The 23,151-nt window shown below is 42.8% G+C and overlaps 2 protein-coding genes across 5 annotated transcripts; both read right to left on the reverse strand.

Moving 5' to 3' along the window:
* Window positions 1-211: 211 nt before the first annotated feature.
* LOC308134197 (cytoplasmic polyadenylation element-binding protein 4-like) lies at window positions 212-11,815 on the reverse strand. Of its 4 annotated transcripts, none has more exons than XM_080501838.1 (12): window positions 11,684-11,815; window positions 9,634-10,753; window positions 9,448-9,546; window positions 8,521-8,611; window positions 7,187-7,237; window positions 6,478-6,501; window positions 5,900-6,076; window positions 5,041-5,130; window positions 4,811-4,929; window positions 3,930-4,044; window positions 3,400-3,581; window positions 212-3,224 (listed from the first exon to the last, which is right to left on the reverse strand). In XM_080501838.1, exons 2-12 carry the CDS (start codon window positions 10,696-10,698, stop codon window positions 2,997-2,999), a joined length of 2,241 nt encoding a protein of 746 aa, XP_080357964.1. In that variant the 5' UTR covers window positions 10,699-10,753; window positions 11,684-11,815; the 3' UTR covers window positions 212-2,996. The 4 variants fall into 4 exon arrangements, with proteins under 4 accessions (XP_080357964.1, XP_080357962.1, XP_080357963.1 ...); XM_080501836.1 differs by having other exon boundaries at window positions 8,521-8,614; XM_080501837.1 differs by lacking the exon at window positions 11,684-11,815 and adding an exon at window positions 11,224-11,580 and having other exon boundaries at window positions 8,521-8,614.
* Window positions 11,816-16,259: 4,444 nt separating this feature from the next.
* Window positions 16,260-22,932, reverse strand: stc2a (stanniocalcin 2a). Its single transcript, XM_080502573.1, has 4 exons — window positions 22,697-22,932; window positions 20,293-20,435; window positions 19,491-19,702; window positions 16,260-19,342 (listed from the first exon to the last, which is right to left on the reverse strand). The coding sequence occupies exons 1-4, from the start codon at window positions 22,833-22,835 to the stop codon at window positions 18,979-18,981; spliced, it is 858 nt and encodes a 285-aa protein (XP_080358699.1). The 5' UTR covers window positions 22,836-22,932; the 3' UTR covers window positions 16,260-18,978.
* Window positions 22,933-23,151: the final 219 nt, after the last annotated feature.

Genomic DNA, 23,151 nt, shown 5'->3' on the forward strand with positions numbered 1-23,151 from the left:
TATAAATAGCTCTGACCCGATTCAACCCACCAGATGTGCTAAAAAGTGCAGACAGACAGACAGACAGACAGACAGACAGACAGACAGTGTACAGTTCTCAATATTACTAAACCATTAGTAAGCAAATCAGTCCACATACATTAAAAACCACAACAGAAGAACTAGAAATGACTGTGAAACCAAATGAAGCATATATTCTTTCTCACAGCTGTTTTATTCGTTCAACATCTCACATTACAAATACTTCAAATGTATGCATACAGTTACAAACAGTTGGCAGCAAATGAATATATGACATTAGATCTTTGTTTTACTTCAATACTACAAACCAACTATAAAAACTGACGTCTGTATTGTCGCGTAAATTAATCAGGAGGAAAATATAAAAATTGGAACTTACATATAAATGTGAAATGACTTAATAAAAATCAAAAATGATATCAGGTAAAAAAAAAAAAAAAAAAAAAAAGTTAATAAATATAACCTTCCCAGCATTCAATTAAAAACTATTGAAATTTTTCAATCAAGTAATACTAAGAGACATAATCAATATTCTTTTCATGTGAAAATGTGGAGCACAATACAGCAATTAGAAAAACTAGACACGTCAACGAGTTTAACACATCACCCCAAAAAATATAACAGAAATCTGATCAAAATGATAGTTGTACATTTCAATTGAAAATATAGCAAATGCTAAATACATTATCGACCTAGTATATACAATGTTTTCAATCACAGTAGCATGGTAGTAGCAAAATAAGTAAATAAGCACAAAACTAATGTTTAAAAATAAATTCAGGTATAAATTATTTTCTTTTGCAGACATCAGCCTGAACAAGAGGAAACACAAAATATATATTCAATGACTGCATGATTTATATGGATTGAATGACTTACACTGCGGAGAACTGTTTCTGGAAAGAATAAGTATTGCACATAATGGCTCAAAGTTAACTTGCAACATTAAATCACATTCAGGTTATGTCCCAAAGCATGCCACATCACAAAGGGGGGTCAAGTGATCAAGTCTCCTCACGTATGTCCTACTGAGTGTCCTCTACATTACAAAAACGCATCCAAAGTGTTGTCACTGTGTAGATTGCATAAACATCATGTCTGTGTAAGGAAGGCAGACTCCATCATGTAAAGAGAGGCTACAAGAGAGGCAATCTCAAAGAGATACAAAAGAGAGAAAAAAAAAGAGAGAGAGAGAGGGAGTTGGAAAGGAAAAAGGAGATCTAGTGCATTACATTAGGTCCTGCATTAACACTAGCCATGTTATCGCTTACGCATGCCAAGAATAAGTAGAACTTACAGGCAGTCCCAGAAAGAGGATCTAAATATTCAAACAGCTGATATCCACTCCAGTGAGAGAAGGGAAGAGTTCACATTGACCAAAGCCCAAACATTTACCCTAAATGGTGATCTTTATCCACTACACTAGGAGCAAAATATCAGATTATATTTTCAAGACTATCAAAATCAGTTTAGAAAGATCTTGCCATGCCTTAGGATCCTGTAATTATGTTTATCAGGAGAGAGGAGAATCCATATATGACTGGCTAATGATAGCCTTTTTTCCTCATTTTTTTTTTTAATCTACAGAGTCACACCAATGCACCAGACAATTTTCAAATTTACCAGCACTTAAATATATAAAAGCTAATTGAAAATTATATTAATATTCTTTTTTTTTTTAAATTAAGTTTACCATAAATGCAGATCTCTTAGTAACAAAGGTACAAAATTATTTTTCACCAAGTGAAAAAAATGAGGTATTGCAAAAGGAGTTCTCCCATCTGTGAAAAATGTGCCTAAAATGACTATTGAAAAAAATATTTAGAAAAGTAGTGCATAATAAATGTATATATGTTCATGACAAAATAATCAGCTATAAAACACTGTACAAAAATCAGCAGGCCATGTATAAAATAATATCTTTATCTCTGTGACAGCAAATTCTAGCTACTACCATATCCAACCACAACACTTGTGATAGAAGCTCCAGTCATGGTAGAGCGTGCAGTGGTACACCATGAGGACTGCTCAGGGAGACTGGACTGTGCATTCCCATTAGTTTGTACTACATTAGCATGTTAGCTTCCAGTGCTAATATCCCTGACAATATAAAGTGAGTAAATACTACTGCCAATACCTGAGCCCTGAGGGCTGTGTCTTAAACAGCTGAAACCTACAAACCCAAAGTCCAGCCTGTCCTCCGCCGCACGACAAGAAAACACAACATTATCCTGAAGACCCTCAGATTATCGTCTGTTTTTGATGATGCGTTTAGGCCAATCTTTGGTTTGCCCTTTCTGGTTACAAAGCGGGTGACTTCTAAACCGAGACCTAGAAACACATGCCGACAATCTAAAACGCGTGTGCCAATCCGAGGGGAGATTTTGTTTTTTTTTGTGACGTGGCCAGATGCTATACACTGAGCTGCTTGGAAAAAATATTCACCCATCCATCCATCTGAAACTGAGTCCCTCCTCTGTTTAACCCAACCATTTTGCACTCAACCTTTGGTAAATGGTACAGTTGTTCTCTAATCCTGCAAGCAAAAAGTAAGAAAATGCACCCTTTAAACTCAACATCCATAGTTAGTATATTGATTTAGTTATGATGAACCTCACTTAAACTTTAGGTTACTCTCCACAACAAATGTAAGCAGCTTCGCCGGCTAACATGGAAAGAAAATACAGTCAAGTCAAAAAACATCTAAACCCAAATCTAATGCGTCCATATGCTCATGCACACTTAAAGTCAAAACATAAATGGGATTTCACTCTTTTTTTCTTTCTTTTTTTTTTAGCATTTGCTTCTTTTAGAAGGTCCAATTAAAAAAAATAAATTATTTTTTTTTTTCTCAAACTTAAAAGAAAAGTGCATTTATTTTTCATATCGTAGCCCATACCCCTTCCCTTACTACCCCTTTCTCTCAGTCCCTCCCCCGAATCCGGCGCCACCTCCGGCCCCCTCGCCCTCTTGCCTCAGTTCCAGCGGAAGGAGATGTGTCGCGGCCGATCCCCTCCCTCCTTCACCAGTGGCTTATGGAACTCGCGGCCCGCCCGGGAGTGGATGGCTGCCCAGCAGTACTCGCAGTAGTACTGCAGACAGGTCACGTTCGCGCAGAAGAAAGGAGCAAACTTCCCACCGCAGCGAGTCCCCTGGCACTCGTCACACAGCTGGTCGTCCAGGACATATGGCTTCACTTCCACCTGAGAGGAGAGATTAAATGGATGCTGGGGAAACTGACAAAATGGAGGCTGTGGAAGCATCTCCACGTGTGTGCACAGAGGCATGCTGGACACGCCTTTAAGTCATATTTCATGAGGTCCCACTCTTTATTTTTTAGGATCAAAATACAGAGCTGCTGGCATCGGATCAACTCACCCGTTTATCAATCTCCCCGTGCTGCAGTTGAACAAATCGGGCACTGATGGCTGCAATGTAGCTTTGCTGATTGGAGAAGGCCACTCGTCCCGCCCCCTTCGGATACTTTAGCTCAGGGTCCGTGTCGATCCCAGCGTAACACACTCCCCCGTACAGACGATCCATAATCATGGCAAGTTCAACTGGAATAGTAGACAATTAAAGGGGCCATATTATGCATAATACACTTTCTCATGGTTTCCCAATAGTAACATGCGTCCCGATGGCCAGAACTGAAGAAAATCTGTCATCTTTCTCCCTGGCTTGTTTCAATTTTTTAAAAGTGTGTTGTTCCAACGAGCCAATCAAAAATCAAACCCTATATCGTGTAATCGAGGGTTTAGCCAATCCCAATCAAGGGAGGCCCTCCCTTTGTGTGGGCGGAGACAATATGAAAGTGTTGAAAAGCTGTATAACATGACAACTTTAAAGTCCATTGTTGTGATGTAGCCTGAATCACACAATCGCAATGAGTCACCTCACGCACGTACCTGCACGTAGGGGGCGAGGGACACCTCCCACAAAGATGGTCTTCCTCGGGTCCAACGGTTGGGAGCCGTCCATCACAAAGTCACTGTCATTCAGGTTCCAGGGACGAATCTGCACCTATGAACCCCAACAACAAAGAGTCTGAGTCACACTCCAAAGCGTGGACACGATTTAATATTTGAGCTCTGAAAATGCGCCTACAATGGATTTGAAATGAAATGATCAGGATGCTTTTTAAATGTGTTTAAATTGCAAGTATTATTGACATGAGCATTTCTTATTCCGAGGACTTTTTACAATCTATTCTCTAAATTTGACTAACACTCTGTTCTTTCTCGCTCTCACCTTGTGAACACCGACTTGTTATTTATTTTGTCCTCCTATGAGACTGATTCAGAGTTACAGTGAAAGAAACAAAGCAGCCAATGTCATAGCTACCCAGACTGAAGCGGCAAAATGGAGCAATTAACCATATGTGGTCAGTTTTTTTCTTTAAAATTGACCATTATAAGTTAATTTTTTTAAGTCATTTTTATGATAAATCAAAGGTTTTTGGAGACAGTCAATGTGAATTGAACCATATTTATTGATTCTTTTAAAACTTAAAGTTGTGAAGATTAATGAAATTTTGGTCTGTTTTATCCATTCAGAGACATTTATATTATAAACACTTAGTTGTGTTGAAGACGGACTCTGAAGTTTTGAAATGATCCACAATAAAATAACGATGAACACCTTGTTCATTTGAACTGCTGCTATCAAAAAATTCAAGTATAATTGTGGCTTCTCCACTCAAGGTGAGGTTTCCATGAATGATGATTTGTCTGGTGAGTCGACCATCTTTGAGCTCGTTTCAGTGTTTTGGCTGAATTGGGACACTCACTGGTTTGTCTTTAATGGTGGGGCTGGACACACACAGGTAAAGCTTGCCATCCTCCTGAATGCAGGCATCAATCAGAGCCTGAACAGAGCTCTCATCTTGAAACAGCAGGAATGCGTATCCTGGACATGTTGGACATTCATGAGAATGAGGAAACTGAACAACAGGAAAAACAGAGAGAGAGCCCTCTCGACATGTTGGCACAGATACACTGTTAAACTGGTTCGTCTCACCTTTTGGTGGAAAATAGGACTTGCTCTCTGCCTTGTGGGGCCAGTCGACAAACAAATGGCCAAAGCGACGGAAACTGGCAGTGATTTCATCTGAAAGAAACAGAGTCAGTGAATAAGTCAGTCCTGGTTTAGTACAACACTGTGAACGCACAGAACAATACACAATTTCGAGGATATTGACTACACATAACAAGTAAGCAAACTTTTGTTTGGTGGACTATTTCTTTGTTGTAAAAAAAGCCTTTTATATTGTGCCACCTTTGTGAGGCGCAAGCATTTGTGGGATGAACTAAGGAGTTGCTCCAATGAAAGATTTTCCTAAACTTCCAGAACTTGGGACTGGAAAAGATGGAACAGGTTTCCAGTAATCCCGACCTTAACCCCAGTGAACACTTGGATCAGCTCAGGCGAGCCGTTTGTATCAGAGTGACCAGAGTTTACCCAACAAAAGTATTTCACCTCCATGAGGAAGTGGCATGGAAATGTACTGTATTTATTATCCACGTACTGAGAATTAGTTGATTTAATTCAGAATTGTATTATCCAATTAAAAAAACAACAAGAAAAAAAAAAAGGCAGTTTGGCTATTATTTGGCAAATTTTTGAAGTATTTGAAGAGGGGGGAAAAAAACCCTCCCAAAAATCAGCTTCTGGTGGTTTAACATTTTGTTACAAGAAAGAAAAATTTAAATCCCTCAAACTTTTTGTCGTGGTGTAGTGCAGACAGTTGATGCAAGAGGAGCTGAAAATATGTCGCTGTAGAGACTCAGCTGTCACAAAGACCGTGAAATTATTCTGAATATGTGTATTTATAAGTTGTGGGTTCGTGGCGTATTGTTTGCAACGTAGAGTTTTTCACCTTCGTCTATGTCGGGGGGCAGCCCTCCCACGAACACTTTGCGAGAGTATCGCTCCACACGTTCACCATTCAGGTGTGGGAAACAGTGGGCTGACCCAAGGCCAGCGAGCCCCTGGTCACCTGACTCGTCTTCTCCGAAAGATCGCTCATCCTCCATGGGGAAGAGAGACGAGTGGCCTGGAGAGGAAAAGAATTAAGATAACAAAAGATTAGCGCCCTCGGCTATTGCGGTTGAAAACAATCTTTGCAGTTTCGTAAGCGAGTGGAAAGACTGATTAAAAGCAAACAAATTAAACACCATGTTCAGGATTACAAAGGCAGCTGTGACTGATGAAGGGTATTATCACTACCAGATCTTGACAGGCAACCTGTAAACACTTTTGATCCTTATGTGGGGGGGTGGGGGTGGGGGGGGGGGGGGGGGGGGTGTTCTCAAGCCTTCGCAACATTCAAGACAGAATAATCAGTGATGCTGATGGAATCAAGCTGACAAACGGAGACACAAGGAGATGATCACATCGGGAGCCATTGATGCTTTCTAAGGTCACAAGGAAATCAAGACATTTAACAAGGTTTACCTCGTCTTCGCCCATAACTTCTCGCTGCATGTGAAACGACACAAAAACAGCTTCTTTAAAAAAAAAAATAATAATAATAATAATAATAATGACATAAGACCAAGACATGGAGAACCCTGTCTGGGCTGTTTGTTGAATTTCCTGTTTTACCAGCTAAAATGGCTGCAAATGTTTCAAAGTAACGTCCACTCTTAAAGGTCACAGAACAAAAAGGCCCGAGATTAAAATGTCAAACAATATTATATGCAGTAGCAGAGTTTTCAAATAAATAAACATTTTATAATACATCGACTTTGATAGGATCTTTTTGGTGTCAGTCCTTTTAAAAAAAACAAAAAAACAAAAAAAAAAACCCTGCTGAACAACATTATTAGTTTCCTTTGTGATAAAGCTGCCGTTTTAGTCATTTACCACAGGTGACCTGTAGGGCAGCTATGCAACCAGTGATGAGAGTGCTGTAAAGTCATTTTATGATCTTTAGTATTTGTTTTATGACTCAGTGTGGCTTTGTGCTGTATAAATATTTCTGTTTTGTTTTCTTCCGTCATGAGCGTAACAGAAAAGCTTCCTCGAAACGGGTTGAAAGCGCCGACACAACCTAGATTTCCGTTTCAAGAGAATGCGTTTTATCCGTACGTGAGAAGGCATTAATTCCAAGCCCTGACCTCAGCTACAGTGCTGCATACTTGCATGCAGATCATTTACATACCATTCATAGGTAGAGGCCCGTCTCCACCCTGGTGAGAAAAACTGTAGCGACCTAAAAGACAAGAGAAGGAGAGGCCTCAGGCTGCAGTGCAGTGGAAGGATTCACACCAATAGATTACTTTTCTTGACAGGATTACCTTCCCTCATGTCTAAAAATCTATCCGACAGCTTTGGCATGAAGAAATTCATTTACTCAATGTGTTCTTAGGAGAATACCGGCAGTACAAATCAGGATGAAGTGACTGATAGATGAGGAGGTCTCAAATGTAACAGAGTTTGTTGGCGATTTTGGTTTCATTTAAAACATTTATGAAATGACTCCAAAATGCGTCATATCAGTTATAAACAGATTGATCATAACCTATTTGCAGATTAGTTACTTGTAAATAAAGGTCATGAAAACACCCTCATGACAAATAACAGGATGACCGTCGATAGACGGCGTATGAGTCAAGAGGCAGAAGTTCGCCTCCTCAGAGCTGACCGCACTGTGAAATGGCTCCGTAGGAAATTCACGCTGTGATGTTTTGTTAATGAGACCATTCCTGCCAATATCAAACAGAAAATCATCATGAAGAAAAAAAGCAGAAATGTACTCTTAGGCTGAACTGGAACTTATTTGAACATGTCGCATTATGATCCGACTGGAACATGAGTAAATATTTGGTCCAAATACAAAAATTCAGATATGTTAAAAAAAAAAAAAAATGTATATTAAAGCACTTTGCTCAATCCACTCCTATAGAGTATTAATTTTTTAAACCACTTTACAGTGAGATTTTAAAATACATTAAGGAGACGTATTGCTCATCTGTTCAAAAGCCAGAAAGGTTTTAGAGTATCGCACAACATTTAAATCATGTATAAGTAACTGATGCCGTGGACGAAACAAAGATCGCAGGCAAAACACTGCTGCCGAGTGTGTGACTGTCTCTGTGTGGGACTGCAGACCCGTCAGCCAGGACAGACTCCGATCCCTTGTAACTCGATATTGATAAAGTGGTGACGGATGAATGGATGGATGGATGGATGGATGGATGTCTATTTGGTGTCATAATCAAAACTCCACATAGATATACCTAAATAATTCCCACCAGCACAAACACCGCAAACTCTGTATTTTGTAATTCAATAAAAAAAATAGGATAGAATTACTTTAAAAGTACATTTAAATGCACTTTAAACTTGGGTCCTGCAGCTACATAATCTCGATCACTGTGAAATGGTCTTTAATTTCTGCACGCTTCCATTTGCATGCAGCAAAAATAATTTACCTACAATGCCAGCAGTGAGGCAAACCATCCCTACCTCACTCTCGCCAGTGTGGGAACCAACCTTTTAAGGAATCCTGCTCAGCCCTCATAATGTCAATCAGAGAGTTCTCCAGAGAGTGCATGCTGAAACCATCAAAGGACCGTGTTCGCTCCTGCTGTAAGAGAGGAAGACAACAATTAGCCTCCTCACTTCCCACATCACCATTTCAAGCAGCAACAGCAAAGGGATCGCTGACATAGTTTGCCATTATGCTAATAAACTAATAATAAAATGCAGCAGACGCCGTATCTGTAGAAACCCTCAGCTGTAAAACACAGAACAGAGCTGAGATGGTGTTGGGGGGGGGGGGGGGGGGGATGCCGGCATATCTGTGAAGAACATCTTTCAACTGCACATAACGCAATCAGATAGGGAATTGCACTCAATGAATAAATAAAAAAACAAACATAATTCTTCAACTAAACTACATTCAAATCAATGCAAATTGAAATCGCACATATTACAATTAAAAGAAACACGAAAAACTATTAAAAAAGGGAGAACATATGTGAGAAAGCTATGACACGTGGGACATATCGATTGAAGATGCATCACTGTGTATATAAAAGACTTGAGCGCATGAGAGGCTGCAGAGGAGCACAAGACTCCTAAAATCGGGACAAGAGGAAAACCATGTGATCAGACCAGTTGATAGGACAGCTCCCCTTTAACTAAATGTTCTAGATAAGGCCCGGGATGGAAACACGAACAGTAAGTTTCAGTTGAGCCGTTCAGTTGGCTTCGTTGTCACGTATCCCTTTTCTGCTCAATAGCTCATTTGTTGCATTTGACACAGCGAAGAACGCTTAACAAGATTAACATGATCTGCCTGCAGGAAATACTTTTTAATTTTTTTAAAGACATTTAGAAAAACTTACTGGACCACAAACTAAGAAATTTGATATTTAAATGTTCTAGATTTCCAACTCTTTATGATAAATAGCCCACCTGAAAAGGATAAACACTGTCATTGCGGCTCATGCTGTCCTCCACCCAGCCTTTGTGATTGATGCCAGAGTTATTTCGGGGAAACTTCTGCGAGGAGACCTAGAGAACAAAATTGTACACGTACATATTTTAATCCACAAATGTGAAGATCTGCAACGACTAAATGCAGATTATAACTCAACCTACCTGGTTGTTAGCAAAGGACTTCTTGAGTGGGGAAATGGAGTTGAGGCCCGTCATCCCTCCACCTACACCCCTCCGGTACTCTCGAACACCTTGTGTGCCTCCCCATCCACCGTACCCACCTGGGCTCCAGGACGTAGATGTGGGAGTGGAGGGGCTCTGGTAGCTCCCCCATGGGGACGGGGGCTTGTTCTGGGTAGGAGCAAGGTGGGGCAGCTGGGTGAAGGGTCCGGTGCGATGGGGGTGAGGTGGGAAGGAGGGCTGGGGTGGATGGGGGCTAGCCGGGGAACGCCGATGCTGCTGAGGAACCCCCTGACTGTGTGGGTGGTAGTGCTGGGGGTGAGGCGCAGGAGGGTGGTGCTGGGAGACCGGGCCGATCTGCGGGGAGAAACTGCCTCCCGCTCCAAAGCCGGGGCCAGCATGGTGGGAGAAGTTCTGGAACAACAGCGGAGGTCCGTTGGCGTTGGAGCCGGCAGGACCGAAGAACCCGCTAACGTCTTCCCCGACCACTGGGGACTGGGTGGATGGAACCGCAGGGGACCAGTTGTTGAAGCTCGTCAGTGAGGATGAGGAGGAGGTGGATTGTGCACAGCTCGTACCCATTCCCAAGCTGTCCTGGTAGTCAAAACCACTCAGCACGGGGGACTCCATTCTTAACTTCTCCTTCCCACCGCTGCTCTCCAAGGAACCCTTCTCCAATGAGCCATCTTCAGGGAGCGCTCCCTCGAGATCTCCTAAGCCTCCTCCGGTCTCCTGCTGGCCTGGAGAGAGAGCTTGGGGCTGGCTCTGGACCTGAGCCTTCTCCTGCATGTCCTGGATGTCCAAGGCCTTGGACTTGTCTGACTCCAGAATCTCATCTTGCATGTTACTGTGCTGGGCTACGGCAGGGAACAGCCAAGCACTGCCCCCATTGGTGGAGCAGGTGTTATTTACGAAGGAAGGGGGGCTGGGGGGGTTGGAGGGGTGGTGTGGGTGCTGGGGTTGAAGGTGAGGAGGGATCCTTACAGGGAAAGCAGATTTGTTACCACTGCCGTTCTTCACCAGAACTCCAAACCCGTAGTCCCCCATTTAGGACAAGCAGTAAATCTTCAATTCACTCTTGGCTTTCACCGTCTTGTTTGTCCTAAAACCAGGGTAGAGGAGGGGGGGTTAAGAAAGGGGGTTTAAAAAAAAGAGAGCGAGAGAGAGAGAAAGGCACGAGACTGTTACACCTCAAGCTGATAATAAATAAATAAAAACACAAGACTGGCAGAACGCAGCGGCTAAGCCTGGGCTGCACCCTGCCCGGTCTTGTGATGCAATCAATGAGATTAAATCATTGACTCGGCTCCGGGAGGCCTGGATGAAATCTAACACGACAGCAGGACGGGCAGACCGAGGAAAACACCCAGCCGCACCGGATCAGGCCCCGGAGCCGCTGCTGCTGGAGCTGACGTCTCCAAAAAGGTCGTTACGCAGCTAGCAGCGAGCTAACAGCTGCTCCGCCACCTTCCCATGTGCCCTTATTAATCACGCAGATCCGAACTGGCTATTTTAAAAGTGCGTAACGGTACAAACGTGACGACTCGGCCGCCGTGTCGTGTGTACACCTACCCGATCAACGTTTCCCCTTTTTTTTTTCTTTTTTCTCAAGCAATGACCTCCTCGTACGCAACCACTTAAATAGAGGAAAATGTTGATGACGTCTCCTGTCTGTTCTGGATCTGGGGTAGTTCCCTTCAGCCGCTCGGCTAGCGGCTAAACGGAGGCGATATAAACCGACGCAAAAACCGCTACAAGGTTGACCAGAAACGCCACCGATGTACCCGGCGATCGCACAAACGACAGATTTGTCCCCGCGGACATGACAAGTTGGACACCGTGCGAGGGCTCTTTAAGCGACCTCGTCTGTTTCGTGTCCTGTGTGTTCAATGTCACACAGCCTACCGATCCTTGTCATCATTTTTTTTTTTTTTTCACATCTCGAAATAACGCGACACCATCTCGACGAATACTGCGCCAACGCACACGCGAGTGTGTTTCCTCTCGGTGATATGCAGGGGAGCATAGCTACCTTCAGTTCGGCGTCATGACCTTATCGTTTAGACGTTGCCATATTTTAGCGTTATTCCTTTTTTCTGCATTTCCTAAGCAAGCCGGTGTAAATGGTCTCCTCTCTCTTCTACATGACAGCTGGGCCAGTCGGGACACACTTCCGTCTACAAGCTCCGCCCCCGCCGCCGGGGATCAGCCAATAGGAGTTAGGATTTCCCTCCGGAGCCCTGCCTACTTCACCCAAAATCTCTCGTCTGATTGGACGCTGGTGGGAAGGATCCACCCACAGCTGCGATTTTCAATGAATGGCAGATACGCTCAAGACGTTCTCCTCCCAAATAAGGATGTCTTCAAATCAATGGGAGGAGTTGCTGCAGGGAAAACATTAAAGATCCAAGCAAAAAAAAAAAAAGCCCTACATATTTCCAAAAGAATACTTTTAGTGAATGGAATGTATAACTTAACAAGGTCGAGTTGAATGTTTCCAGTCATCAACCCTAGAACTGAGATGGAGTCATTTGGCTAAGCAAATGTTTCCAGCCTTACAAACCAAAGCACAACACAGATTTTACATGTCACACAAATATCTTGTCAAAGCGTATATAATCACAAAAATGTTAACATATTAATAACAAATGTTTCAGATTATCACAATTAGGAATAAACTGATAAATCGAGCCCAAAATGACTCGTCTTTGTTGTTCAGCAATGATGGAATGAGCAACGAGAGTTTTTTTTTTTTTAACTGCTGAGTCCAACGCAATCTTTATGAAGAGACAGAAGCAGAGTAAACACGTTAGCATTTGAATAGTATGTATGATTCATCATAGAATATAAAAAACGAAATAATAGCTTACCTTTGTGCTGCATCTTCCCATCATCTCATTGTCCTTTTTTATCATCCCCAACATTAAAATCCCCTGCTTCTGGACTGTGAATTTTCTCTATTGTACTGTAGGCAACAATGCCAGTCACCGTAATCTATGTGCTTACAGTAGCTCTCCTGTGGGACTTTACAATCAGGGCCAGCAGCATCATTTTGTTGTGATATAAGCGAACCCCAGTGATATTCTAACCAATTGGCTGTTCGCTCTTGATTGGATCTATGTCTCATGGATAGATAAGTAGCCCTTTCAATTGTATTATTTGTTCTGGAGATACTGGCCCTGCTGATTGAGTCATCACAGTTATCAATGCAAACGTATCCCTCTGATGTTCATAATGTTTCTGTCTAGGCTAATAAAAGTGAGGCCCTGCAATGTATGTGGACCATGAATTAAGTTAAACACCCAAAGCTGGGGAATTAATTAATTAATTAATGAATTTTGAGTCCTAACATCTGAGTCAAGATGAAAACATTTGCTTCATTTTCAGATAATGTAACTTCATTTTATAAGACTTTCCCTCCTTCCTCAGTAGTCTCATTTTGAAAATGGTCTGTGGTTGGAAAAAAAGGCCCCGGACAACAGGGACAACATATTTAGCTCACTGTATATGCACCATGGACGGATTAAGATTCATATAGGAACATTTATGTCTGGACAAAATCTAAATCTAAATCTTTGAAATGTATCAAATGAAAAGGCCATGGTAAGATGATGGAGAGTGAGAGAGAGAGAGAGAGAGAGAGAGAGAGAGAGAGAGAGAGAGAGAGAGAGAGAGATTGTAGCTACTTCTTCATCTGGGTCAAATTCAAAAATGTAAAATTTTTCGATAGAGGAGCGCTAGTACACAGATGCGGTAGCTGGCGTTTGTTGGACTACAACAGCCTGAACCCACAACAAAGCAACAGCAATCTCATTAAAATAAGCTGCTGCTATTTTCAGGACGTAATTGAGCTTGAAAGCTTGATTAAATTCACTTTGGTCAGATCGGAGCTGTGCTCCGATCATAAAAATCCTACCATATCATCACTGAGAACAACACTGACATCTTCACTCTGTAATGCTCTCTCCATCATCTGTCTTCTTCCTGATTAGTCTACATGGGTTTTTGCTTGATGAACTCAGTGGTCAGTCAGGAGAGGAGTGATTATTCTGGTTGACAGAGTTCTCCTTCTGACCAGAATTACCTGCTCGAGCAAATTTGCTGCCTAGCAGCCATGTCATCTGTGAGAGTATTAGCAAATGTTGCTTTAAGGAAGAGACACTCCCAAGGCAAACTCAGGTAGACTGTGGTGCGGCTCTACTGTAGGCGAGAGATGATTGCTTTCACAGACAATAGAGTAATTGAATGAAAAGCTGCTACTTTTACAAAGCCACTCAGTAAAAAAACACATAAAAACAACCTTGGTTATCCCACCCATCTTAAGAGTATTATTTATTGTTTTCTCCTCAAGTCTGCCTTGTTAACCCTGTGCTTCAGGCTTGCAAGGTAGGCCCATCCTTCCTGTGTATCCTGTAGAAGCAGCATACATCACCCCCACACCACTCCCACGTGCTGCAGGGCCTGTTGGGGTGGTTTAACAACACAGTGGTGCGTCTGTCGCTTCTGGATTCTTGTTAAAAGTAACAGGCAGTCATACCAGGTGTTACTGGTTTAATTGTCTTTGCCAGTATCCAGAGTGTGTTTGAATGTGCCTTCAAATCTTGGTGCTGCTGTCATATAAGCTGTTTAAGGCTGACAGGAACTCAAGCAACGTGAGTTGTGTCAGCATTTTTTCCCCTCTCTGAGACAAATGCAGTGTATTCCCTAGTGAAAGAATTCTGTACAGCAGGGGCTGCTCTCATTTTATGTCGATAAGAAGGTAGACATCATCATCGAATACGCTGCATGCTCAACAATATGGCACCCTTTTCATGGTTAATGTAGGACAGCTGTAGTTTTGACTTCCAACAGGAGATCAATTGGGTTGCATGCATTCACCCCAAATGGTTCTTAAATGATTCATCCATGAAGCTTAGGCAGCCAGTCATTAATTCATTAGTTCACACTGGAACACAGGGCGGAGAAGCACAAAGTGCCCCGGGGCCAACTATCTCAGGTTTCTCTGCTCACAGGCACAGTTGCTCTCATGGATGGGATACCCGTCACCTCCGTATTGATAGAGCTTGGTTGCTATACCAACCGTGAAAGATGGGACATTTCTGGTCCACCCAGTATCCCATTGTTTGTCTCGGTCTCTAGGAGGTCATCCATCTCTTTCTCACAGTGTGACACAGCATAATTTGCAGAGATGCAGATATCTTATTATACCACACGGTGGCCTTGCTTATCAACTCAAAGTACATCAGCACACTGGAAACAAGTCTGTTGTACATGCCAAAATTAACTTTGAGCATTAAGAAATCATGCTATCATACAGCCATGGCCATATATGTGAGTTTTTTTTATAGTTTAGAAAATATTGGCATTCAGAGGAAAGAGCATTCTGCAGGAGGATTTTACATACAGAAACCAGTCAGTATCAATTGAGTCCCCAAGCCATATGTTTTGTAAATTTGGGCTCATTACTTATTTCAATAGCTTATCTACATGCTCAACCAAACATCGAAATGAAACACGAACACATGTAAACACACTAAATGTGTTTGAAATTAATAATCCAATTTCTATAGGAAGTAGGGTGTATTTATTCAAAATGAATTAATAATATAAGCAATAGAAATAAAGATGAAATCTAATTTTGTGTCCGTTTCTGCACAGCTTCAAATGTCATGAGTTAAAACAAAGTAGAACACATTCTTGTAGGGTAAACGTCAGCAAGAATCAGGTTGAATATCACTGTTTGATGGTTCATTTATGCAGTGAGGCAGGGCTGCACAGTGCTGCAGTGTAGTCTATATGTCAGTATTTTATATAATCAGGTTTGAATGTTCTGAGTTGCTTTAATGATTGTGAAGTGCTATTGTTGAATAGGAGCGTACTAATGAAGCATAAGTAACAGCGTTTAATATCAAGTTCTTTCAACTTTCTGCATTAAATGAATCTTGGAACTCATCCCTATTCAAAATCACTTGCACCTGCTCTCACCATCTGTTTTGATGTGATGTCTCCATCTTGTGGTTTTTTGTCCTTACTGCAAATGAAGAAAGTAACGACACCAAGAGTCAAATTGCAGACGTGCTGATATTATAGAAGCTGGATGGTATGTTACGACACGGTTGCAACCCCCCCCTCACCACCACCACCCCCAACCCCACTCCCCATATGGTGTGCAAATGCACCTCGCTCTACTGAACCCAAACTCAGGGGTGACTTAGAGTTCCCAAACAACAGATAAAAGTCTACCTTTCAAATTAGAGGACTGTCTAAATGTTTGGTGAGGCAATGTATACTGTTGGGACAGCTCATAAAAACTGACACCCTAAACCCATCCCCTGCATTGCATACAATCCAGGGCTGCTGACGTAAATGTTTGGGTATTTCAATAGGGAGGATATTTCCAGTCCTTGAAACTTTAAACACAGCCTGAATTTCACTATCAGAGACGAGGCGTGAGTCAAATGAGAATAGGGTGTCTTTTAACCTGTGTGTACACCTGAGACGTCTTCTCCGCTAACCCGCTTGGAGCCCAGTCTGTGTTTTAGCTCTTGTCCACTCAAGATTTCATATTGCTTGTATGGCAACAAAAACTGCATTGAAAGACACCAAAATGTACAAAATACAGACAAAAATACTTTAATGATAGCAAGATACATCTGACTTCAGGAGTCCAAAGATACTGATAGGGTTTTTAAGCCCAATGTCTTACAAGTGAGTTACAATCTTCTAAACAATGTCCTGTATCTTGAAACAGTGAAAGCAGAGTCTTTGTGCTTAACAGAGGGAAACATGTAACATGGTGATGGAGCACTAATAATAAAAGGAAACATGGTTAGTTTTGTTTTCCTCTGAACACATACAGAAAAGCCATTCAAGCCACTACATTATTACAAAAAGCGATATCAAACCTAATGACAGAGAGCTTAACAGATTGTCACTTTACACACATACAGTACATTCTCAATAGGATTAGCTTATATCTTGTGTCGGGATGTCACAGGACTCCCAACCTCCACAACAGAATAAAAATAGAAAAAAAAAAAAAAAAGAAGCTTGAAAGCCTCACTTAAAATAGTTTCTAAATGACTGGGAGGAGAAACTTAAACTTACTGTAAGTATAGCGGGAGAAAACGTGAAGACCATTAACTGAGCCACAAAATCTCCGCAGGTTTGTATTTAGCTTTTTGCACTGAGCTCGAATCAGCATGTGGTGTAATGTGCTCACAACTGCACATCCACAACTGAAGCATGTGACTGACCTGAAATGGTCAACAGCCAGTCTGTGACCTAAAGAAGGAAGAGAAGAAGATTTCTGGGAAAGGTAAAGAGTGAATCATCACATTTAGGAAAGGGTGGGGGTAAAAAAAAAAAAAAAAAAAGACATGGAGTGCGGCTCTCCCCTGTTCGCTCCGCTCCTCTCGGCCTCCCCGTGTTGCTTGGCTCTTGGCTGTGGCCCAGAGGAATTCTCTGGTGGCCTCGGTAAATATAACATTTAGAATAACAGCGCCAAAGCCCCCGTGTGTGGACTTAACCCAGTTCCTGGGTCCTCGCTGTGTTGCCCGCGGCTCAAACGGGTAGAATAACAACCCTTCATGTCTGACCTAGGTAAGGGCCTAGGGAGGAATAGAGTCTAATTTTGAGGAGCCAGAGATCTAGAGGGTTTCTGTCAAGCCTCTCTCCTGCCCGCTGGGACACCAGAGAAGGGCAGCATGGCTCAACTAAATGAAAGGGCTCGATCTGGTCCAAAGGGAACACGTGGGGATGCAGGACTTGGTGCTCTCGTCGATAAGGAAAACCAGGTTGCTCTAATGAAACAGCTTCTGATTCTCTGGTAATGTGGTCTTATTTCTCAAGCTGCAGCAGTCCAACAAAAACTGACAATCATACCAAAGTGCAAAAATCTAAGACTTTTGTGGCTCAACACCATCGCAAAATATGTCAACATCAAATGTCACGACACAGTGTCACCCATTGACTTAAATCACAGAGAAGCGGTCACCGTGGACATAAATGAGTTTAGGCACCTTGATTTTTGTGTGTGTGTGTGTGTGTGTGTGTGTGTGTGTGTGTGTGTGTGTGTGTGTGTGTGTGTGTGTGTGTGTGTGTGTGTGTGTGTGTGTGTGTGTGTGTGTGACTTCTTTTACATTTGAAACAGAGCATCCAGTCTTCGTTGCTCTTCACTGGTAGCTGACAGTTTAATGAAAAAACAACTCAAAGAGAATGTGTGTTAACAAGAGCAACGTCTCCTGAAGCTATACACGTAACATTAATCTGCAATGTCTCTGTGACCGTTCCTAAAGCTCTATTAACAATGAATGAGAGTGATGAGATACTTTTTTTACATTAAAATACAACACGTCAGAATATATCTAATACTTATGAAATGTCCATAAAACTGCATCAGCTATGTTAGCTTATTACTGCCTGACAGCAGTGTATGATCACATCAAACATCAGTCTTGGCTCTCTTCGTTCTAGCTTTGCAAAAAGACTTATCCGTTAACATACAAGTGTGAAATAACTGTTCATATTCATAGTATTACATCTGCACCCTCTATAGAGTGGACTTTCACTTGAAGAATGCACAAGTTTCTTGGCTTTATGGCCATCATGCACTAAAATTCATATGTGCCAGAACTGGACTTTAATCCTGTACAATTTGTATTTAATCATCAAGTATCTATAGTTATAATACATAATCCCACTCTGAAACAGCAAACGGTGTATGTTACATATCTACAGGCCGATGGGTGATGGGTGCAATACTGTCAAGAGAACAACAGACAGCACACCATATACTATGTCATCTATAGTATATCAGTATTGCATATTGTAACTATATTTATACATGTTTATATAAATATAGATAAGTATATTTCTATGTACATTTTGATATTTCAACATTGCATAAAGAATAAAATAAATAATACAAATATAATCAAATCTTACAGTAAGTATGATTTGAAAAATGCCATATTAGAGCCAAAATAGTCCTAACAGTTGAAATACTCATGCTAATAACAATTGTTATTAAATTTTCTAAAAAAAAAAAAAAAAATGTGGCCTACAGTCTGGCAAAACAGTACAAGCTACACCACAATTACCCTGCAAGTTTACCATGTGGGACTGCTGGAATGACTGGAGAGGGCGGAATAAGGACAGGAAAAGGTCGGGGTTTGTTTTCTTCTCCTCAGTCTGTCAGGGAGCTTGTGTATGTGTGGAACGAGTGTATGTATGCGAGTGCTATTTGTGTGGAGGTGTGCATAAGTCTACAAGTGTGGCTTTTAAATGGTATAAGGGGTCAAAGGTCAGTGGCAGTCTCCTGAGCTTTCACCTCCGGATGTCGCTGGCCTTGACGTCTTCCTGCTCAGCCACCAGCCCGGCCTCTGGACTGTGGCGCCGGGGTCCCTGGTTGCGATTGCGCGGGTGAGCGTTGAAGCCGGGCTTCGCAGCTTTGTCCTTGTCGCCTTGCCGGGGGAGACGAGGGTGCTCCGGCTCGGGGTGGGAAGGCAGGGGATGGCGATGGTGTTCGACGGCGGCGCTCGCGGGAGAAGGAGCGAGGGAGGAGCAGAGGCTCAGGCTGTCGCACAGAGCCCCCCAGTTCTGCTCGCACTGCAGCCGGACGCTCCGCGTCAGCGCCTCCTTCACTTCCTCGCCACAGCTCAGGAGAATATTCACCAGCTCCACATACGGGCTGAAGCAGGAGAGGGAGATTACTCAAACCACAAGAATAAATGGAATAATACTGGTTAAGTGAACGGAAAAAACAGGTACAGCAGAAAAATCCGGGAAGGAGAGAGAAAACATATCTCTTAAAAAGTGGTCCAGCCACAGCAACTTACCCCTTTGGGAACAGATCTTGAAAATGGATCATCTCGACCATGACGGCCACATTTTCCTTTGCAGCGGAGCACAGGTTGTGTTTGATGTAGCACTCTCTCTGCAGCTGGAACACCATCTCTTTAATGGACACACACTTTCTGCTGATGCAGCTGAACTTGTGCCGTAGACCATGTGCCATACATTTCAAAGCATCCTTGATGAAGGACTTTCCCTGTGCACACACAGAGGCAAAAGTCCCTTGAAATCCTCTGACAAATACGTGAGCTAATGAACAAGAAGATACTCAATACCTACATGGAATAGCTTGGGTATTATGGAAATACCATGCACCTGTTTTAACGGTGGACTGATTGTCTTGATGTGTTCTATGATTGTATCATTATACTCCCCTCACAAAGAATGGAGGAAATCTTATTTCAACATTCACATAGCACACTTTCTCAATGTGAAATCTTCTGGATTAGTCAGCCAAAGATGTATGTTCCTAGTATGTGACCCTATAGACATTATAACACCCCAGTCAAGCCTGGTTTGGCAGAGCTTCAACCTCCAGTATGTATGAAAAGAGAGCGAACTGGGCTCCTGGCCAGCTGGCTCATGACACACATCAGTCCACTGATAGGCAAGTAAACTTCCCAAGAAAGAAAAATAAATTACTAGATAAGTGTGTAGAATTGCATTTTTAAAAGAGAAAGATTTGTCATGTTACTAAAGGAAAAAAAAAAAAAAAAATGCAATGTTGAACAAGTGACAAGCATAAGAAATGTGCCCTCTGTTTCTGCAAACAGACTAATTTAGTACCTGAGAGTCAAATTTGCCAGCGTTGTGCAGGAACGTCATGCAGATTTCCTGTAGCCCTCGTATCTCGCAGGAGTTATTCTCAAAGCACTCAAACACACCACAGCCGACATCCCCTGCACTCACCAGGCAATGCTGGATCTCAGCTGGAAATAGAGAACAGGTTAGGGGAGGGACCTTATCATCTGTTCACAGCAGAGACGGCACACAGTCGGTTACAGGCGGGTTGGCAATGGGGGCCGTCCGACTGGAGGGCTCAACTCCACTTATCAGCTCCGACTGTCGCACTCATCGCAAAAATAGTGTCTTGTATAACTATTTACACAGACGCAGGCGGCCGTTTTGCGTGTTCATGACCTAGAGTCTAGGAGAGAAAGAGGAGGTAGGAGGATTGTATAGAAGTCTAATTTCCCAAGCTGAGGGGTTCCTGCGGAGGAACACTTGGTGACCGATATTACTGTGTCATTCTGCACCACAATCCATCTGCACTGCCTAGTATTGAGATGGGATGGTGCATTGCAGATACACAGCCTTTACTACCTGTGGAGGAAAGACAAAAGCAGGCATTTCAGCCGCTGAGTGTGGGACTGGACGGGCAGCAACAAGTCTGGAGTCCCTGCATTTGTTGACCGAATGTGATTGAAAATGTCACATTAGAGGAGTAGCATTAGGTTTATGAGGTGTAAAACAGCAGCGTTGCAGGGGGAAAACTTGAGTGTGTGTCATATGAACACAAGGCGGGAGATTCCAAGTAATAATTGAGAGGTATGATGAACATAAAAGTCTCAAAAGTCATTTTAGGGGATGGCTCTTCAAATAATATATGGTTGGGGCAATTATCTATTTTTCCAAAAAAGGAGGAGTCTGGACACCCCCCTCACTCCCACCCCCATGATTTCCGCCTATGTGTGAACACATAATATCAGCTCCTGCTGGCCAGTAGCTTGTCCTGAAGTGGAGTTTACTTCTTGTTGTAGTCCTGATTTTAGTAGTGGCAGCAATAGCTACTGGCAAATGGGGACAAAAAGGAAGATGTGTGACCACAAATGGAGACCCTGTCACAAAAGCTGCTGCTTACCTTAGGTGACATCTTCGGGAGTCTTTTTATTCCAACTTAATACGCCAAATTGCAGATTGGGCTCGGAGCCAACAGCCCATATACAGTTTCAGCCTGGCAATGAACATCCCAACTGTTGACCTAAGTAAAACATAATTACACGCGAGATTTGTGCCGGAGCTGATAACTGATGGGCTTGAGAACATTTATTTATTTATTTTCCTAGTTTTGTTTCAGTCTGGATTGTGGACCACCTGCGTAAAAAGTATCGACCATCGGAATTAAAGGATTAAATGAGACTTATCACAAATCACACGTGTCAACAAAGAGCCTCTGTTTAAGGGGGGGGGGGGGGGGGGGGCAGTAGTGGAGAAGAGGGTGGTGGGGTGTGTGGGGGGGAGGGGGTGTGGGAGGTGAGGGGGTGGGGGTGCTCACCGGGGTTTGTAGGCACTGAGTTGAACTTCAGTGCGCAGGAAAAGTGAGCCGCTGTCAGCAGTGCTTGTTTTGGCATCACGGGAATGTGCACGGATCGTACGAGCTCGGCCGCAACGTGCATTGAATTACACAGTGGCGTTACCAGGGTCTCTGCATCGGGGTTTGTCCCTATTTATGTATGTATTTATTTATTTATTTATCCGCAAGAAAAATCCAAATTTTCTAACATTCTGACACATGGAACACGTCATGCTGTCAAATTAAAACTACACCTTCCAGTGCCAGTCAAAGTAGTGTTAGTGCTTTGTGTCATTCTGGCAAAACGTGTTCTTTTTTTTTCTCTCTCTCTCTCTCGACGACATGATTGTGGGATTATCTTTATCATTTAACTCCCAACTTTGCCCAACCACTCCTCCTCGTTACTGCTCCACTAACCTGAACGCAGCAGCCAACATTCATTCCAACAGACAGCTACACTCCACATGCAAAATCCAGCTCCCCCCCCCCCTCAGATAAGCACTGAAACAGTCACATATATCGGGGACACACGCTCTCCAACGTGCGCACACACACACCTAGATGTGCAGCCGTATACATTACCTATTACCTTGTGCCTTTTCTATTAATAGTTTACTAACATATTGAATTTCTGTCTGAGAGTATTTACAGAATATCGTCTTTCGGAGTTAATCGAAAAGCGCCTCTCCTGTTGAAAACGCCGGGGGAGGAGAGGGGGTGCATTAAAAAGACAGAAAGACAGTGGATTTCACAAATCGCAACGAATAAGTCTCCTGCATGGTTTCATTTGCAGCCACGGAAACACGTGTCCCGACAAACCCCACGTAGATTTGCGAGCAGCCGCACCAATAACCCCCAAAAGCTCCAACATGTCTCAACATCAGCTTTATTTCTTACCAGTGTTCTGCAGGGAGAGGCGTCCTTTCTGGCTCGCCGGCTTCTCCGGGGGACTGTCATGAATATCAATATTATCCGATCCCACTACTTGTTCCAGCACTGACAAAATCAGCAGCGCCACGGCCAGTTTGACCAACATTGCGTCTCCGGCGGTGCGCCTCTATTCCCTGCAAAGATCCGCGTGTGGAGGTTCACCTTGGATCAGTGATCGGCAGCTGCGGGCTGGTGTCTTATAAGGCAGCTGTGGGACTGAATGCATGGGCTGGAAGAGATGCTGCCTATATTTCTCAGAGCCCCGGGTGTCAATTTGGATGAAGGAGTTAAGCAGGTGTTGTCGGTCGGGGCTTCACAACCAATCAGAGACGCGGAAATCCACGTCCAAGGTTTTAGGGGAGTGTCAAGTGAAAGTCCCCCTTTTTGCCATAAAACTGCCCCTGTAAAACCAATATTCACGA

The sequence above is a fragment of the Blennius ocellaris genome, assembly GCF_963422515.1.
Source record: "Blennius ocellaris genome assembly, chromosome: 9".
NCBI lineage: Eukaryota > Metazoa > Chordata > Actinopteri > Blenniiformes > Blenniidae > Blennius > Blennius ocellaris.

Bases quoted from the DNA above. Each gene is read 5' to 3' on its own strand.
- LOC308134197 (XM_080501836.1), bottom strand. From the start codon at position 10,698: ATGGGGGACTACGGGTTTGGAGTTCTGGTGAAGAACGGCAGTGGTAAC. The intron at 9,547-9,633 runs GTAGGTTGAGTT...TTTGTTCTCTAG, and splicing joins AGTCCTTTGCTAACAACCAG to GTCTCCTCGCAGAAGTTTCC. The intron at 3,225-3,399 runs GTGAGTTGATCC...CTCTCCTCTCAG, and splicing joins ACGGGGAGATTGATAAACGG to GTGGAAGTGAAGCCATATGT.
- stc2a (XM_080502573.1), bottom strand. From the start codon at position 22,835: ATGTTGGTCAAACTGGCCGTGGCGCTGCTGATTTTGTCAGTGCTGGAA. The intron at 20,436-22,696 runs GTAAGAAATAAA...CTCTATTTCCAG, and splicing joins CCTCTCCCTGCAGAACACTG to CTGAGATCCAGCATTGCCTG. The intron at 19,343-19,490 runs GTAAGTTGCTGT...CTCCTGCTTCAG, and splicing joins CAAGATCTGTTCCCAAAGGG to CCCGTATGTGGAGCTGGTGA.